The sequence below is a fragment of the Scyliorhinus torazame genome, chromosome 3, assembly GCF_047496885.1.
Source record: "Scyliorhinus torazame isolate Kashiwa2021f chromosome 3, sScyTor2.1, whole genome shotgun sequence".
Taxonomy (NCBI): domain Eukaryota; kingdom Metazoa; phylum Chordata; class Chondrichthyes; order Carcharhiniformes; family Scyliorhinidae; genus Scyliorhinus; species Scyliorhinus torazame.
Window position 1 is genome coordinate 119,920,720 of NC_092709.1, and position 19,779 is coordinate 119,940,498.

The window sequence follows — 19,779 nt, forward strand, 5'->3', positions numbered from 1 at the left end:
TTAAACCCTCCCGTGTGACACTAGCAAACCTCGCGGCCAGGATATTTATGCCTCTCCGGTTTAGATGCAACCCGTCCATCTTATACAGGTCACACCTGCCCCGGAAGAGCTCCCAGTGGTCCAGATAACGGAAACCCTCCCTCCTACACCAGCTGTTTAGCCACGTGTTTGTCTGCTCTATCTTCCTATTTCTAGCCTCACTGGCACGTGACACAGGGAGTAATCCCGAGATTACAACCCTCGAGGTCCTGTCTTTTAACTTTCTGCCTAGCTCCCTGAACTCCTGCTGCAGGACCTCATGCCCCTTCCTGCCTATGTCGTTAGTACCAATATGTACAACGACCTCTGCCTGTTTGCCCTCCCCCTTCAGGATTCCCTCTACCCGTTCGGAGACATCCTGGACCCTGGCACCAGGGAGGCAACATACCATCCTGGAGTCTCTTTCACGTCCACAGAAGCGCCTATCTGTGCCCCTGACTATAGAGTCCCCTATTACTATTACTCTTCTGCGCTTTGACCCTCCCTTCTGAACATCAGAGCCAGCCGTGGTGCCACTGCTCTGGCTGCTGCTGTTTTCCCCTGATAGGCTATCCCCCCCGACAGTATCCAAAGGGGTATATCTGTTCGAGAGGGGGACAACCACAGGGGATTCCTGCACTGACTGCCTGCCCTTTCTGGTGGTCACCCATTTCTCTGCCTGCACCTTGGGTGTGACCACATTTACATAACTGCGATCTATGACGCTTTCCGCCACCTGCATGCTCCTAAGTGCATCCAATTGCTGCTCCAACCGAACCATGCGATCTGTGAGGAGCTGCAGTTGGGTGCACTTTCTGCAGATGAAGCCATCCGGGACGCTGGAAGCCTCCCGGACCTGCCACATCTCACAGTCAGAGCACAGCACCCCTCTAACTGACATTGCGTCAATTAATTAAAATTAAAATTTGTCTTTTTTTTTTTAATACTTTTTTTAAAAATTGCAAAGTTACTGTCAACTATCTGTTTCCTAGCACTAGATTTCTAATAGAAATGCGATAGCTAACTATAATACTCTCCGATCTCTGGCTTAGATATCCTCTAAATCATAATTAAGTTATTATGTTTAGTTAGTTCCCAAATACTCAAATTTTTTTTAAATTTAGGTTAGAATCCCAACCAGCCACTCTGGTCACAGCTTTTCTGTGATGTCACTTCAGTTTCCCCCCGACACACACAATTTGAAAAAAGGTATAAAAGTAAAAATCACTTACTTACCTTCTTACCTTCTGAGTGTCTGAGATGTTCTCGGGTTCTCTCGCTGACAGAGACTGCTCCTCCACCTCCGATCCTTGACCTGCACAATGCTAATAATATAATAATATAATATGGCACTTACCTTACACCAATGGGTCTTATTATTAGGTTAGAGGAGGAGGGCGGGTGGGAGACACTACACGTGTAGTGTCTCGGGTTTCCTCTCCACCAGAATTTATTGGTTGGGGCGGGACTTGCCAGAGGTCGAACTTCCGGTTCCCGCCTTATATAAAAACAAATAAAACAGAAAAGAAGAACAGACACGGGACCAGGCAAGGCTTTTTAAATTCACTACTCACCTCCCAGAAGGCCCCTGCGCACCGCTGCCGCCGAAATCCAAAGGGCTGCTCCTGTAAAGGTAAGAGCTTTTAAACTCACTACTCACCTCCCAGAAGGCCCCTGCGCACCGCTGCCGCCGAAATCCAAAGGGCTGCTCCTGTAAAGGTAAGAGCTTTTAAACTCAACTACTCACCTCCCAGAAGGCCCCTGCGCACCGCTGCCGCCGAAATCCAAAGGGCTGCTCCTGTAAAGGTAAGAGCTTTTAAACTCAACTACTCACCTCCCAGAAGGCCCCTGCGCACCGCTGCCGCCGAAATCCAAAGGGCTGCTCCTGTAAAGGTAAGGCTTTTTAAATTCACTACTCACCTCCCAGAAGGCCCCTGCGCACTGCTGCCGCCGAAATCCAAAGGGCTGCTCCTGTAAAGGTAAGAGCTTTTAAACTCACTACTCACCTCCCAGAAGGCCCCTGCGCACCGCTGCCGCCTTCTGTATCAAATTGAAGGAAAAAACATACAAAGTAGCAAAGATCAGTGGGAGACTAGAGGACTGGGAAATCTTTAGGGGGCAACAGAAAACTACTAAAAAAGCTATAAAGACGAGTAAGATAGATTATGAGAGTAAACTTGCTCAGAATATAAAAACAGATAGTAAAAGTTTCTACAAATACATAAAACAAAAAAGAGTGGCTAAGGTAAATATCGGCCCTTTAGAGGATGAGAAGGGAGATTTAATAATAGGAGATGAGGAAATGGCTGAGGAACTGAACAGGTTTTTTGGGTCGGTCTTCACAGTGGAAGACACAAATAACATGCCAGTGACTGATGGAAATGAGGCTATGACAGGTGAGGACCTTGAGAGGATTGGGCAGCACGGTAGCATTGTGGATAGCACAATTGCTTCACAGCTCCAGGGTCCCAGGTACGATTCCGGCATGGGTCACTGTCTGTGCGGAGTCTGCACATCCTCCCCGTGCGTGCGTGGGTTTCCTCCGGGTGCTCCGGTTTACTCCCACAGTCCAAAGATGTGCAGGTTAGGTGGATTGGCCATGATAAATTGCCCTTAGTGTCCAAAATTGCCCTTAGTATTGGGTGGGGTTACTGGGTTATGGGGATAGGGTGGAGGTGTGGACCTTGGGTAGGGTGCTCTTTCCAAGAGCCGGTGTAGACTCGATGGGCCGAATGGCCTCCTTCTGCACTGTAAATTCTATATCACCAAGGAGGTAGCGATGGGCAAGCTAATGGGGCTAAAGATAGACAAGTCTCCTGGCCCTGATGGAATGCATCCCAGAGTGCTAAAAGAGATGGCTAGGGAAATTGCAAATGCACTAGTGATAATTTACCAAACTTCACTAGACTCTGGGGTGGTCCCGGTGGATTGGAAATTAGCAAACGTGATACCACTGTTTAAAAAAGGAGGTAGGCAGAAAGTGGGTAATTATAGGCCAGTGAGCTTAACTTCGGTAGTAGGGAAGATGCTGGAATCGATCATCAAGGAAGAAATAGCGAGGCATCTGGATGAAAATTGTCCCATTGGACAGACGCAGCATGGGTTCATAAAGGGCAGGTCGTGCCTAACTAATTTAGTGGAATTTTTTGAGGACATTAACAGTGCGGTAGATAATGGGGAGCCAATGGATGTGGTATATCTGGATTTCCAGAAAGCCTTTGACAAGGTGCCACACAAAAGGTTGTTGCATAAGATAAAGATGCATGGCATTAAGGGGAAAGTAGTAGCATGGATAGAGGATTGGTTAATTAATAGAAAGCAAAGAGTGGGGATTAATGGGTGTTTCTCTGGTTGGCAATCAGTAGCTAGTGGTATCCCTCAGGGATCAGTGTTGGGCCCACAACTGTTCACAATTTACATCGATGATTTGGAGTTGGGGACCAAGGGCAATGTGTCCAAGTTTGCAGACGACACTAAGATAAGTGGTCAAGCAAAAAGTGCAGAGGATACTGGAAGCCTGCAGAGGGATTTGGATAGGCTAAGTGAATGGGCAAGGGTCTGGCAGATGGAATACAATGTTGACAAATGTGAGGTTATCCATTTTGGTAGGAATAACAGCAAAAGGGATTATTATATAAACGATAAAATATTAAAACATGCTGCTGTGCAGAGAGACCTGGGTGTGCTAGTGCATGAGTCGCAGAAAGTTGGTTTTCAGGTGCAACAGGTGATTAAGAAGGCAAATGGAATTTTGTTCTTCATTGCTAGAGGGATGGAGTTTAAGACTAGGGAGGTTATGCTGCAATTGTATAAGGTGTTAGTGAGGCCACACCTGGAGTATTGTGTTCTGTTTTAGTCTCCTTACTTGAGAAAGGACATACTAGCACTGGAGGGTGTGCAGAGGAGATTCGCTAGGTTAATCCCAGAGCTGAAGGGGTTGGATTACGAGGAGAGGTTGAGTAGACTGGGACTGTACTCATTGGAATTTAGAAGGATGAGGGGGGATCTTATTGAAACATATAAGATTATGAAGGGAATAGATAGGATAGATGCGGGCAGGTTGTTTCCACTGGCGGGTGAAAGCAGAACTAGGGGGCATAGCCTCAAAATAAGGGGAAGTAGATTTAGGACTGAGTTTAGGAGGAACTTCTTCACCCAAAGGGTTGTGAATCTATGGAATTCCTTGCCCAGTGAAGCAGTAGAGGCTCCTTCATTAAATGTTTTTAAGATAAAGATAGATAGTTTTTTGAAGAATAAAGGGATTAAGGGTTATGGTGTTCGGGCCGGAAAGTGGAGCTGAGTCCACAAAAGATCAGCCATGATCTCATTGAATGGTGGAGCAGGCTCGAGGGGCCAGATGGCCTACTCCTGCTCCATGTTCTTATGTTATATTCATCTCAGTCAGTATCATCCAGATATTAGTTCTTGCAGTTAGCTGTACAAGTGCAACAGAGCTCATTTTTTTAGATCTTTTGGTAAGCTCTGAAAATGGAGCTCTTCTTTCTTTTATTGTAAATAACTTTACAGCCATGGAACTACTATTTGTTATTTCATAGAATTTACAGTGCAGAAGGAGGCCATTCGGCTCCTCGAGTCTGCACCGTCTCTTGGAAAGAGCACCCTACCCAAGGTCCACACCTCCACCCTATCCCCATAACCCAGTAACCCCACCCAACACTAAGGGCAATTTTGAACACTAAGGGCAATTTATCATGGCCAATCCACCTAGCCTGCACATCTTTGGACTGTGGGAGGAAACCAGAGCACCCGGAGGAAACCCACGCACACACGGGGAGGATGTGTAAACTCCGCACAGACAGTGACCCAAGCCGGAATCAAACCTGGGACCCTGGAGCTGTGAAGCAATTGTGCTATCCACAATGCTGTTGAATCCCAAGTTTCTTTACCCGTCAGTCTGGCCTCAATAAAAGTCGAGATGAATTTGCAGGTACAGCATTAGTTATTTTATTTAGCTTGCAAGCGTTCCTCAATTCTCAGGAGCACGAAGCACATTCTGCTCCATGGACTTCTGGAATCAAGTGAGGATGTGGAACAAAGGAATCTGTACTGATACATTCAAATGGCATCAAGTTTCACCTACACGATGCCCGTAGGCCATCCTATATCCCTCCTGACCTGTTGATCGATTCTGATTGGCTCACTTCCAATCCCTTCCTCTGGCCCCTATTACCCAGCATCCTTTTCTCCTGCTTTGGTGGACACACCTCTTCCTGCTTTTCCATGCGGTCTGAAATCCTTTGTCTGTGAACTCACCAGAATTAGACTGGCCTACCTCTACATTACATTAACTAATATCTCTAAAGTAACTATTTTATATCACATTCGTCATTCCCTCCTTTTATCATTCCATGATAACCGAACTATCCAATCCATAGCTACGGTTCCTCATCTAAAAAGATCCGTCGCTGCATTTCCAATTCCTGGCTTAGCCCCCCCTCATCTGCTGCACCCTCATGGATTTTAACAGTTAAGATTTTAGGGGCGTTGATCTGTTCCAGTGCACCCCGCATTCTACCCAACACACATTTAAGGATGGCTAGGCCCACAAAGATGCAGCCGATAGCCACCACTAAATACATGGCCATATTTATCAACCAGTCCTTCCAACCCCCAAATCCCCAGTTACCCCAAGAGCCAGGATCCTGCATTCCGTCCAGGTGATCCCGTATGTGATCCATAAATTTAGTGATGTTAGCGGTCAAGTCCTGAACTCCCATGATACACTTGCCCTGCACTATGGCGCATACCCCACCCTCACGGGCCAGAAGATAGTCAAGAGCATACCGGTTCTGCATTGCAAACAACCGTAGCTGAGACAATTCCTTGGTTATTGCCCCGAGGGCTCCCAAGGTTTCATTTCCCAAGATGGTAAGGCCACAAATAAAATAATTCCGATCACTAACAGCCAAGGAACCCCCCACACCTCCCAGTGTCAAGACGCTCAGAATCCCCCACCCGGCTGAGTGGCCCCGGTTGGGTGCGAGAACCTGAGGTTTTTTCCAGTTCTCGCACAATTCAGCAGAGACTGCCCGGCGTGCTGACTGATTATGCAGCTTCCACGCCGAAGGGCAGGGGACTGTGGTAAGGACTAGAGTCTCTATAGCAATTTGGCGGGGAAATGGGGGTGACAAAACGTTGGTCGCTGTGCCATTAAATAAAAAGTAGTATCCTTGCTCCGTGTGCAGGCTAGCATCACAATCAGTATATCGGTTGCGTAAGGATCCCCCAGTAGCCCAGTTTATCCAGCTTCGAAACGCCCATTCGGGCCGCCTAGCAATGCGGAAAGCCCTAGTCCCAACAGTGATATGAGAGACATTCGCCCAGCCACAAAGGAGCTGGAGGCCGGCGTTCAATGGAACGCAAGTGGTGTTGTAACAAACGCATTGGCCAGACGCCTGGGTGATATGGCACCTCCTGTCCGTACAGGTGGGGAACATACATGTTATATTCGTTTCCACCTCTACCAGCAAACAGCTGTTTCCTTCACTGCTGAAACAATTCTCGTACGACCGGGAATCCCTATTGGGAGTGAAGTGGCTAGGTATATACGCCCTTCACCGTTGCAGCCTATCATACTGTGAATGGGAATTATCCCGAGGAAGGGGAAGGCAAATAGCCGGTGGTGCTGAACCCGGATCGTAAGGAAGAGTGACTTGCTCGGGCAGTGGCTCGGAATGCTGACAATGAACCACCGTTTGGGGAGTGCCCCAAAGCGGTGAAACACAAAATAACCTAGAGACTGCTGCGGGGTTCGGGTAGCAGACAACCCGTCCGTGGCCATACAAGCGATGGTAAATCTGGTAGAAGAGATTCATACTACCCAGGTTTTCCTCAGTTTGGCCTTTAACTAACTTAAGTGTATCTCCCGGTAACCTACGTTCTAGCTGTACTTCCCTTCTCACACGCCCCGTCCTCTCTCTAGTCCCTCTCTCTTTCTCATAGCCTCTTCCTACGCTCTCCTGACGGCCTGATGTTACCTTTATTGCACCAATCTTAACACATCCAAAATCAAATTTACATGTATTCCAAAAACAAGGCAATGTCCATATAATATTCCCTTCCCATCGCCGGGACCGGTGCAATTGCTTCATGAGTCCTGCATTCTCCTTAACTTTGATGACCTTCCATGAGTCGATACCATGTCCTCTTTTATGGGGCAGCGAAGAACATCACCTTTGCATAAGTGATGTATCCTTGTAGATTGGTTGGGGTTACAAGTATAAATAATATTCCCCTTTTCCATGTCCGTCGCCAATAACACTTCAAGCGAAGTGAGGCCAAATATCACACAGACGGTGCGTAGCCACTCCATCTTGCTCCACACCTGAAAAATAGCACTGGAGAAGGGAGGCAGGTTAATCTGTCCAAGAAAATGAGGCCCGTTATCAGAACTCAACTGAGCTGGTCTACTGTACCGGGGAATGATTTCCCGCATCAGAACTTTAACCACAGTAGCAGCTTTATTATCGGTAGTCGGATATGCCTCAACCCATCTGCTGAACCCATCCACAATGACCAAAACATATTTATAACATTGACACCTTTCCAACTCAATGTAATCCATTTGGAGCGTCTCAAAGGGACCACTGGGCAACGGGGTTTGCCCCATCCCACAAGGGATACCTTTTCCGGTGTTATATTGCTGACAAATCAAACACCGATTACTGATACTCTGGGCCAACCCCTGCATTTTAGGATGCCACCAAGTGTCCAACAACAAATCACTAGTCCCTCGAGCCCCACAATGAGTTGCAAAGTGTACACATTCAATGACCCATAAAGCCAGTACATCAGACATACAAGTCTGATGTGCTGGCGTGGTCCATAAAGAGGAAACAGAATCATATGTACAACCTAACCGTTTCCACATTTGTTTATCACTCTCAGGAGCATCCTCCTGTAACCTTATGACGTCTTGGATGGTTGGCATTGACTTGTCAGAAGCAGACATATTTATAGTAGATCGTTTAGTCTGACTTAACATTTTAGGCACCATCACTTGCTGAATTTGCGCGGCTGTCCGCGCTGCACAATCTGCTTGTTCATTACCAACGTCAACTGGGGTCTTACCATTTGTGTGGGCAGCGCATTTAATAACGGAAATCTGCGCGGGCATAAGGAGGGCCTGCAGTAGGTCATTAACTAAACCCCGGTGGGATATTTGACCACACATAATCATGTCAGGTTGTACTGATGAAATGTCACTCAAATCGCCCCTTATTGTGGTAGTTTCCTGAATCAAGGCGAAACAGTCGTGGCCAGGTGCGTCTTCATGGACAGGGGGACCACTAAGAAAACAGTCTGGATTGATAGTGGTACAGTATTTAAATGTCAGACGTGGATTGTTCAAAAGGTATACCTCATACCTATTCTGACGAGCTGCGGTAAGATGCTGAGTCTGCAGTTGCCTCAGTAGTGCGATGACCGAGTGGGAGCTATACACCGTAATATCCTGTTGGAGGGTGAGAGCATGTAACGGCTATGCGATGGCATTGATTGAACGTAAATCCTGTACTAATTGGTACTGGTCTGGTTTGGCTGGTTTAGGCACAGCAAGTATGGGGGTGTTACATTCTGATTGGCAAGGGACCAAAATACCCTGTTGCAACAGCTCTTGAATTAATTTGTCTATAGACGGAGCAGCTTTGGATTTCAGGGGGTATTGCCGAATGGAAGGTAGCTTTACATGATCCTTAATCGTTACCTTTATAGGTGTAACATTTGTCTTTCCCACTTGGGATGGGTATTTCGCCCAGACCTGTGTATTGACATATTCCAAAACATCATGTCCCCAGTGATGCTGCAGTCGAGTGTTAATTGTTTCAGGGACCTCAAAATATTTTATGGCCGTCTGGCATGACTTGAAGTGCGTACTCTGTTGGATCCGAATGATCCACTGCCCTCCTTACCATTTGCCCCAGATCCCTGGCATGGTACTGGTCGTGGACCTGACGTGTAATATGAGGGCTTACCGAAGCTGACTGTGGCCATAAATGTGGTGGTATTGTAACAAAATCGGCTGTACCTTCTTTTCCCGTGACTGTGGCTGTACCTTTGACTGGCCATTCGGTCCCAATTAATGGCCAGTATTTGTCCTCCAACTCCCTGTTTTGTCCGGTTCTGTCATAGGCCAGGGTAACGTGATGCAGTGAATGTTCAATGTCTAACGTCCACCACTGGGGGGTGATAGAAATATAGCACTGTTGTCTCATCCTCCATGATTTAACCGTTACCCCCTCGTCTCCGCACTCTAGCTAGATACACAGTAAATCTCGGGCCAACAAGTTACAGTCCAATCCAGTAGTCACTACAAACTGATGATCTGCAGACTTATTCTCGTATGTGACTGTCACAGGTTCAGAAATAGGGTACTCACACACCTGCCCTTGGAACCCCGACAATTGCTGCGTGTGGTCGGATAGTGGTAGTCAAAGTTCTGATTGCACAGAAGACATGGCTGCTCCAGTGTCGTTTACAAATGAGTGATGTTCATCTCCTATCTGCAGAAAGATAATAGGTTCCCTGTCCAATTGGAGAGTCCTTATGACTAAATTAGCTAGTCAATCCTGTGTTGGGAAAGGGTTTGCCTGGGAGAAGTCAGTGTATCTCGTCTGTCTTCCCCTTGGTGGGTACCCCCTCCTTCTGCTGCCTGTCTTTTAAAGGGGCATTCCTGTTGCCAGTGATCTGCACGGCCGCAATTAAAACATGCATTGCTCCCTCTATATCTGCCCCGTCCTCTTCTCCCAGTAGACCAATGGCCCCTCAGAGGGGGCGGCGGTTGTAAAGCTGTTGATGCATACGGTGGGCCATAAAAAGGAGCTGAGGGTCCCTTTGGGTGGGTTTGGTATCCTACCCCTCGCTGATCCACCCACCCAAAGTCACAATATTGGGGCTCCTGCTGGTAAACTACCATTTCTGCCGCTTGTTGGGGTCGCAGATCATCCTTTTTCATTACATACTCAGTCTTAACCTTTGTAACTGAGCCTCCTTCCTGGCCTACACCCTCCTTCCAATAAAATCTGACTGCCCTTGCCATCTGGGAAGGGTCGTTCTCTGTCCAATTCATGTTATTACATTTCACAGCAGTAGCCACAGAAGGTGGTAGGCAATGCATTAACATAGCACAATATTGAGGGGAATTCTGACCATTTTGATATAGCAAGTCGCCTGATTGCCCACAGTAGATTTCATTAAAACGCTCCAGAAATTCCTCTGGCTCTTCAGTCTTCTTAGGTTTTAGGTCTAAGATAGCAGAAATATTTATGGGCTTTTGAAATGTGCTATTCAACGCATTCAGGATCTGTGTCCGCCTATCATCGTCTAATGCATGGGCTTGCTGAAGTGCGGCATGGCTAGCATAATTCAAGTGATTGGTATCTTCCTAATCGGCAACTGTTTCCGAGTCTCACCAGGAGGCACTCTAGCTATTTCCTCTGGTTCTTCCAAGACTTTGACGTCCCTCCCTGTCACTAGAGGGAGTTCTTTCTCTTCAAAATCATCTGTTGCAGCTCCCTTTGTTCTGAAATTTGCGGTTTCCCCTTGGTTTGGAGGGATATAGGTGGTATGCTTAATTGTTTTTGGTTAGGATCAAGCCCTTCTCTCGCTGTCCGAGATCTGGTCCTAGAGCTAACTGGGCTTGCGGAACAGAGCTCCTCTTTCTCTACTGATCGTGAAGATGGTAAATCAGGACCCACACTATCACCCAAAAGGGCTGGAGTTACTGGCATGATTGGAATCTGGGAGCAGTGACTGGATATCAATTATTATACTCTGGTGGTTCTGGAATTAGTGCAGACAATGCTACAGGTGCAGTCAAAACTTTTACTGACATTTTTAAATTATTGAATTAATCATTTTCTGTCAATTCAAGGCCAGCCATTGAACTACGTAGCTCATCTTTTGTTTGACCCGTGCCTTTCCTGTCTCTACTTGCGCGTTTTTTTTTTCTTGGCAAACCGATTGAAAAGGTTCTAACAGTGTTTTTTTTTTAAAAACTTAAAAATGTTTGCAAATTCATATTGAATTACTGCAACTTGCAAGCTTAGCTCTGATCTCAACTCAGAACTAAATTTACGATTTGCTTAACACAAACTTGTATAACATTTACAACTTAATTAATTCTTTATCTTAACAATTTTTCTTTTAACAAATTTTTCTTACATTCACAAAAATGTTGGCAAAGTCAACTATCATCTCCAGATTTACACTTTTTAAAATGGTGTCCGTGATCTTCTTTAAGTTTCTATTAATTCACAAATAAAATGAGATAAACATTATTTCAAGTAAGTAAAACTTAAGATTCTGGCAATTTCAATCAATTGCTTTCGAAAATAATATCTTTTATCAAAGAGGTGGAGAAACCCACTGGTTTCCTTTAATTAATTCAAAACGTAACTTTGCTGGAGTTCACTGACTCAAAGGAAAGGTATCCGATTACACTACAGGCTGCTGCTGTTATCTCAAGGCCTGAGTGAGAAGCACAGTCTGTCGTCTTTAACTTTGGCTGCTGCTGTTAACCCTTTGAGAGACTTCTGCTTCAACCAATATGCAGCATTCCCCACAATCTCAACTAGTCCTCAGAACTGCGCCCTTCGCCACCACAGTCCAAGGGTACAATTTTAGCTTAATCAACTATATATTTAAAACACTCACACATGGAGTTGAACCATCTTCAGATTTAAAAACAGTTATACTGGACTGAACCCTCACTACTGGAGTCCCATCAGCCCCTGAACCCATATACTAGACTGAACCTCCACGACTGAAGTCGCATCAGCCTTAAAAACACTTATACTTGGAATTGAATCATCATTTGAGATGTCCCATCAACCCAAAAACCTAACCCAAGCCGAATCAACAATATGAAATCCCATCAATTAAATTGCTAATCCCCAGACTGACCTTTGATTTCGTCGAGACGATCTTTCCGTACCAACCGCGAGCGACCAGACTAATCAGACGATAAGAAGAGGGGAAAAATCAATGCGTGGTCATTTTCCAGTTCTACATTGTGGGCCCTTTTTCCCCATCCTCCTGTTCATAATCAGTCTAATTCTGATTTCGCAGTTGGTCAGAACCGTCTTGAAAAATCCCGGGTTTTCGGCACCAATTGTTGAATCCCAAGTTTCTTTACCCGTCAGTCTGACCTCAATAAAAGTCGAGATGGATTTGCAGGTACAGCATTAGTTATTTTATTTAGCTTGCAAGCGTTCCTCAATTCTCAGGAGCACGAAGCATATTCTGCTCCATGGACTTCTGGAAACAAGTGAGGATGTGGAACAAAGGAATCTGTACTGATACATTCAAATGGCATCAAGTTTCACATACACGATGCCCATAGGTCATCCTATATCACTCCTGACCTGTTGATCTATTCTGATTGGCTCACTTCCAATCCCTTCCTCTGGCCCCTATTACCCAGCATCCTTTTCTCCTGCTTTGGTGGACACACCTCTTCCTGCTTTTCCATGCGGTCTGAAATCCTTTGTCTGTGAACTCACCAGAATTAGACTGGCCTACCTCTACATTACATTAACTAATATCTCTAAAGTAACTATTTTATATCACATTCGTCAATGCTACCGTGCTGCCCTATATTTTATTTACTTCTTGAACAATACATTTAAGTGAAAGGCTGATTTTCAGAATATATATACAGGCATGGCTAGCCTGTGAGAAATGAAGACTTAAAATTGAGTGGGGCATTCCCTGTGATATTCTGGCCATTATGAAAAAAATCATTCGTTGATGTGCTGGAAAAGATTTTGATAATAAGAAAACAAATAATTCTAGGCTAAGATGTTAAGTTAGGTTTGCAGAGGTGAATTGTTTTCATTGACGGGAAGTTTTTATGTGTGTCAGTCACATCTTTTACAGTGAGTTACGGGAGAGAAGGCCGAAAAATGTATAAAACATACCTTTTTATATTGGGCTGACTGATAAATTGGCCAGTTGTTCCAGAGGGTGAGACTTCTGGCCCACGCCCCTGATAATCAGGCCCGCAGCGCAAATAGATAGAGCATATTTTCTGCTGGTATATGTCTCTACATGACAGGAATGTGAGCTGTTGCAAGATGAGCTTGCTGCAGCCACACAAAGCTGAACATTCAATGTAATTGGTTATCAAAACTTATACCTGCAATTTCTCGGTACCTAGAACATAGAACATAGAACGATACAGTGCAGTACAGGCCCTTCGGCCCACGATGTTGCACCGACATGGGAAGTCAAAAAACAAAAGCCATCTAACCTACACTATGCCATTATCATCCATATGCTTATCCGATAAACTTTTAAATGCCCTCAATGTTGGCGAGTTCGCTACTGTTGCAGGTAGGGCATTCCACGGCCTCACCACTCTTTGCGTAAAGAACCTACCTCTGACCTCTGTCCTATATCTATTACCCCTCAGTTTAAAGTTAAGTCCCCTCGTGCCAGCCATATCCATCCGCGGGAGAAGGCTCTCACTGTCCACCCTATCTAACCCTCTGATCATTTTGTATGCCTCTATTAAGTCTCCTCTGAACCTTCTTCTCTCTAACGAAAACAACCTCAAGTCCATCAGCCTTTCCTCATAAGATTTTCCCTCCATACCAGGCAACATCCTGGTAAATCTCCTCTGCACCCGCTCCAAAGCTTCCACATCCTTCCTATAATGCGGTGACCAGAACTGTACGCAATACTCCAAATGCGGCCGTACCAGAGTTTTGTACAGCTGCAACATGACCTCATGACTCCGGAACTCAATCCCTCTACCAATAAAGGCCAACACTCCATCGGCCTTCTTCACAACCCTATCAACCTGGGTGGCAACTTTCAGGGATCTATGTACATGGACACCTAGATCCCTCTGCTCATCCACACTTCCAAGAACTTTACCATAAGCCAAATATTCCGCATTCCTGTTATTCCTTACAAAGTGAATCACCTCACACTTCTCTACATTAAACTCCATTTGCCACCTCTCAGCCCAGCTCTGCAGCTTATCTATGTCCCTCTGTAACCTGCTACATCCTTCCGCACTGTCGACAACACCACCGACTTTAGTGTTGTCTGCAAATTTACTCACCCACCCTTCTGCGTCCTCCTCTAGGTCATTGATAAAAATGACAAACAGCAACGGCCCCAGAACAGATCCTTGTGGTACGCCACTTGTAACTGAACTCCATTCTGAACATTTCCCATCAACCCCCACCCTCTGTCTTCTTTCAGCTAGCCAATTTCTGATCCACATCTCTAAATCACCCTCAATCCCCAGCCTCCGTATTTTCTGCAATAGACTACCGTGGGGAACCTTATCAAACGCTTTACTGAAATCCATATACACCACATCAACTGCTCTACCCTCGTCTACCTGTTCAGTCACCTTCTCAAAGAACTCGATAAGGTTTGTGAGGCATGACCTACCCTTCACAAAGCCATGCTGACTATCCCTGATCATATTATTCCTATCTAGATGATTATAAATCTTGTCTCTTATAATCCCCTCCAAGACTTTACCCACAACAGATGTGAGGCTCACTGATCTATAGTTGCCGGGGTTGTCTCTACTCCCCTTTTTGAACAAAGGGACCACATTTGCTATCCTCCAGTCCTCTGGCACTATTCCTGTAGCCAATGATGACATAAAAATCAAAGCCAAAGGCCCAGCAATCTCTTCCCTGGCTTCCCAGAGAATCCTAGGATAAATCCCATCAGGCCCCGGGGACTTATCTATTTTCAGCCTGTCCAGAATTGCCAACACCTCTTCCCTACGTACCTCAATGCCATCTATTCTAATAGCCTGGGTCTCAGCATTCTCCTCCACAAAATTATCTTTTTCCTGAGTGAATACTGACGAAAAATATTCGTTTAGTATCTCGCCTATCTCTTCAGACTCCACACACAACTTCCCATCCCTGTCCTTGACTGGCCCTACTCTTACCCTAGTCATTCTTTTATTCCTGACATACCTATAGAAAGCTTTTGGGTTTTCCTTGATCCTACCTGCCAAATACTTCTCATGTCCCCTCCTTGCTCGTCTTAGCTCTCTCTTTAGATGCTGCCTCACTACCTTGTAACTATCAAGCGCCCCAACTGAAACTTCACTCCTCATCTTCACATAGGTCTCCTTCTTCCTCTTAACAAGAGATTCCATTTCTTTGGTAAACCACGGTTCCCTCGCTCGACACCTTCCTCCCTGCCTGACCGTTACGTACTTATCAAGAACACGCAGTAGCTGTTCCTTAAACCAGCTCCACATATCCAGTGTGCCCAACACTTGCAGCCTACTTCTCCAACCTATCCCCCCCAAGTCGTGTCTAATGGCATCATAATTGCCCTTCCCCCAGCTATAACTCTTACCCTGCGGGGTATACTTATCCCTTTCCATCACTAACGTAAACGTCACCGAATTGTGGTCACTGTCCCCAAAGTGCTACCTCCAAATCTAACACCTGGCCTGGTTCATTACCCAAAACCAAATCCAATGTGGCCTCTCCTCTTGTTGGCCTGTCAACATATTGTGTCAGGAAACCCTGCTGCACACATTGTACAAAAAACGACCCATCTCATGTACTCAAACTATATCTTTTCCAGTCAATATTTGGAAAGTTAAAGTCTCCCACAATAACTACCCTGTTACTTTCGCTCTTATCCAGAATCATCTTCGCCATCCTTTCCTCTACATCCCTAGAACTATTTGGAGGCCTATAGAAAACTCCCAACAGGGTGACCTCTCCTTTCCTGTTTCTAACCTCAGCCCATACTACCTCGGAAGAAGAGTCCCCATCTAGCATCCTCTCCGCCACCGTAATACTGTTTTTGACTAGCAGCGCCACACCTCCCCCTCTTTTGCCTCCTTCTCTGAGCTTACTCAAACACCTAAACCCCGGAACATGCAATAACCATTCCTGTCCCTGCTCTATCCATGTCTCCGAAATGGCCACAACATCGAAGTCCCAAGTACCAACCCATGCTGCCAGTTCCCCTACCTTATTTCGTATACTCCTGGCATTGAAGTAGACACACTTCAAGCCACCTACCTGAACACTGGCCCCCTCCTGCGAAGTCAATTCTGTGCTCCTGACCTCGATACTCTCAATCTCTCGTACCCTAAAACTACAATCCAGGTTCCCATGCCCCTGCTGTATTAGTTTAAACCCCCCCCCCCAAAGAGCACTAACAAATCTCCCCCCCAGGATATTTGTGCCCCTCAGGTTCAGATGTAGACCATCCTGTCTGTAGAGGTCCCACCTTCCCCAGAAAGAGCCCCAGTTATCCAGAAATCTGAATCCCTCCCGCCTGCACCATCCCTGTAGCCACGTGTTTAATTGCTCTCTCTCCCTATTCCTCATCTCATTATCCCGTGGCACGGGCTACAACCCAGAGATAACAACTCTGTTTGGTTATCTACACTTGGTGATTCTCTAGCAGAATTCCAGAAAAATTATATAAATAGCAAAAAGTGGTTTTATAGCCACTTATGAAATTCCTCTCGGCATTGTGCTGAAGTACTGTCCAAATAGCAGCTGAGTTAATTCAGGAACATGCTTTCATACTGCGTGGAGAATGAGCAAATCCAAATTAATCAATGATAGCAATTGTCCATCTTCTAACTGGTTTAATTTCACAAAACATTTCAAAAATATAAGTATACCAAAACCAAGATTTGAACCCAGAATGGAACTACTCTAAGAAGCCAAATATCTTGTTTACCTGCATGTCATTCCGGACCAAATAATGGCAAAAATGAGTTCACTCCAATTTATTTAGATTGCCCCAGTCTATGGCATTTTGACTGGAATATATCCATCCTTGAGGAAGATTGAAATAATGATCTTAATGCTGCCACTGAATCTGAACCATGCACTAACTTGCTTTTCCTACTTCATATTCAGTTCCTCCAGTTATTAGGGTCTATCCAGAGAGTCAGGCACGTGAACCAGGTGTGACTGCCAGTCTCAGGTGTCATGCTGAAGGCATTCCAAATCCTTTGATCAACTGGTTGAAAAATGGCATTGACATTATGCCCAAACTATCAAAACAGCTGAGTCTACAAGGTAATATGTTACTTGTACCTACGACATTATTACATAGACTTTTTTGTATGAACCCAGATACAAAATATTTTATTGTCAGAGTTGTTGAAGAAATCACTATCTAGTACAGATAATTGCAATTCTAAAAACGCAACTGAATGTTCAGTTAGAAAATATAAAACATTGTGCTCTTTGTACACTGATCCAACAGAGAATTACGATGCAGTTTCATGTGCATCCTTTTGTTGTTTGTTTGTCTAAACTATATTTGGACCAGCCCATCCCATTTATGTTGATGGCTTCATTTAAAGGGACTTTTCAAGTGTACGATCAATAAGAGAGACTTCATCCTGAGTAAATACAATTTGAATTAAACTGGGAAATTAATGCATCAGGGGAAAGAGATACTCTTTCATTTTTTTCTTTCTAACCTGTTCACCATGTAGAAAGTGGTTTGATCCTGCTGCAGGAGTAGAGGAATATTCGGTGAGTATTTCAGCTGCCTGTGCGGCAGCAGGGGTGGTGGTGGTGGTGGGGGGGGGGGGGGGAAGACAGCCATGATGTCACAAGAAATTGATGTGTTGATTGGCCAGTAAATGCTCAGTGTAAGGTCCAATGTGTGAAAAATTAGGACGTGATTTAACTAACCTTAATTGGTCCACTTAACGAGGCCCCACGGGCTTCATGCTACAAATGATTGTTCTGCTGGCTGATTCGCTGGTACCGCACCTGCCAGCTTTCAGCGAACAAGAGAGAGCAACACTTAAACCGATCCACCACAGAAAACCTCATACAACTTTCAGCCATGCCACCGAGCAGATCAGCTCCAAGATTCAGGGATTCCGACTTGTCCCAACGAGATGCCCTGTTCCTCCAAGGGACTCGGAAGGTCAGACATAGGGCATCCAGTGTTGCCTGGGAGGAAGACGCAGCGGCGGTCAGCTTGGGGCGTCTCACCAGGAAGACCGGCACCCAGTGCCGTAAGAAGATCAACAACCTCCACTGGGCCGCAAGGGTGGCTTGGCATCAATCCCTGGCTCTGGCCCCGCCTCCCATCCTTGTCCCTAACCCCCCCTGATGACCATGCCTCTGGCACACCCCCACCCACCACCATATCATGCCCTGGTCCACCCATGTCCAGCAGTTCTGCCCACGTCTGCCCCCCAGCCTGTGCGATGCCTGAAGTGTGCGGCTCACAACGCCCTCTCTGTGTCCCCACAGAAGAAATTTGCCCACAACATATAGGAGAGAGCCCAGACGGGCGACGGGGTGCCAGACATCAGAGTCCTCACCCCCTATGAGAAACAGGCCCTGGAAGTCATGGGGATGGCTTTGGACAGATCGGCCACTGACGCAGAAGTTGGTGTACGGTGCAGAGTTGAGGATTCCCCAGCTCCCACCCTGATGCCTGATCAAAAGTAAGTTGTTAATGCCAGACAGAATGTTACTCCCTTCCGCTGACCACATGTCCATTCTCCGGCAGGATTTCCATCTGAGTGTGTCGGCTAATCCGGAGTGGCCCCGCCCACTGCTTCCCTGGAGATCATGGTGGAGGAGAACAACGAGCATGCCCACCATCAACACATCATGGCTTTCAACCCCACCCTCCACCTGCTGGACCTTGCTGACGCACTGCAGAGCATGTCCCAGTCTCAGGTGGGCATTGCCGAGGTACTCCAGAGCATGTCCCGGTCGCTGGGGGAAATGTCCTGGTCTCAGGTGGACCTTTCTGAGGCACTCCAGAGCATGTTACGGTCGCCGCGGGAAGTGTCCTGGTCTCAGGTGGACCTTTCTGATGCACTCCAGAGCATGTCTCGGTCACTAGGGGATGTGTACCGGTGTGTTCCAGAGCATGTCACAGTCACTGAGGAGCATTGCTGAGGGCGTTGATACAATGGTTCAGACAATGGGGAGCCGCCAAGGCTGGCAGAACCAGATGACGCAGAGGCATTCGGAGCTCAATCCAGCTACTCTTCCATTTCCGAGTTTACCCCCAGGGCCCAACGAGCCCTGACAGGGGGGAGGGCCACTGGTGTCAACCCAGAGACTCCCTATGGGCTGGCAGCGATGGGCTCCTGCACCCCCAAGTCTACCCCAACCTCCCACCCCCCGCCAGACAACAGCGCATCTCGAAGTCAGCCTCCAGAAAAGGGTGACAGGACGAGGCATGTTCCTCCGGCCCAGGGCCCCCAGAGGACGCCTGCCAGGTGCATCAATGGTCATGGGGCACAGTAAGCAGCAGGTTGCCTCCACCTCTGATGTTGTTACGACGCCCTAGGCAGGTGAGCGGTCAGTTCCAGCCCCACAGACCCGGAGTCCCAACATAAGTGAATTAAAAAATATGTTGTGTTTTCCTGAAATCTTTAACCCTTAACTGTTCAAATTAGTTAAAGACATCAGATTTATAAGTAAAACATTAACAAACTATTTTTATCAATAATAAGAGGCAAAGATGAATTTCTGAAGAAATAACAGAACACTTTGTGCACACTCGATGTGCTGAATGGCATCCTTCTGCACTGTAGGCATTCTAATTCTATGACAATGGTCTACCAGTCTACCTAATCACAAAACCCCGTCCCGCCCTCCACCTACATAAGACAGACACACGGTAAGGGTGGAGAGTGTGGTGATATACATCACTGTAAGTACACAAAGGGTTAATGTACATACATTAACCTAGCTAGACACTAGAGGGAGCACCAGAGACATGACACACAGA

At 46.3% G+C, this 19,779-nt stretch overlaps 1 protein-coding gene across 5 annotated transcripts in view; it reads left to right on the plus strand.

Annotated features, from left to right (window-relative positions):
• Positions 1–19,779, plus strand: part of fstl5 (follistatin-like 5) — a 1,269,795-nt gene that overhangs the window by 981,534 nt on the left and 268,482 nt on the right. For all 5 annotated transcript variants that reach the window (XM_072496156.1, XM_072496159.1, XM_072496157.1 and 2 more), the window contains one exon: positions 16,917–17,078. In XM_072496156.1, the coding sequence (XP_072352257.1) occupies positions 16,917–17,078 (162 nt within the window). The remainder of the gene's footprint in view (positions 1–16,916; positions 17,079–19,779) is intronic.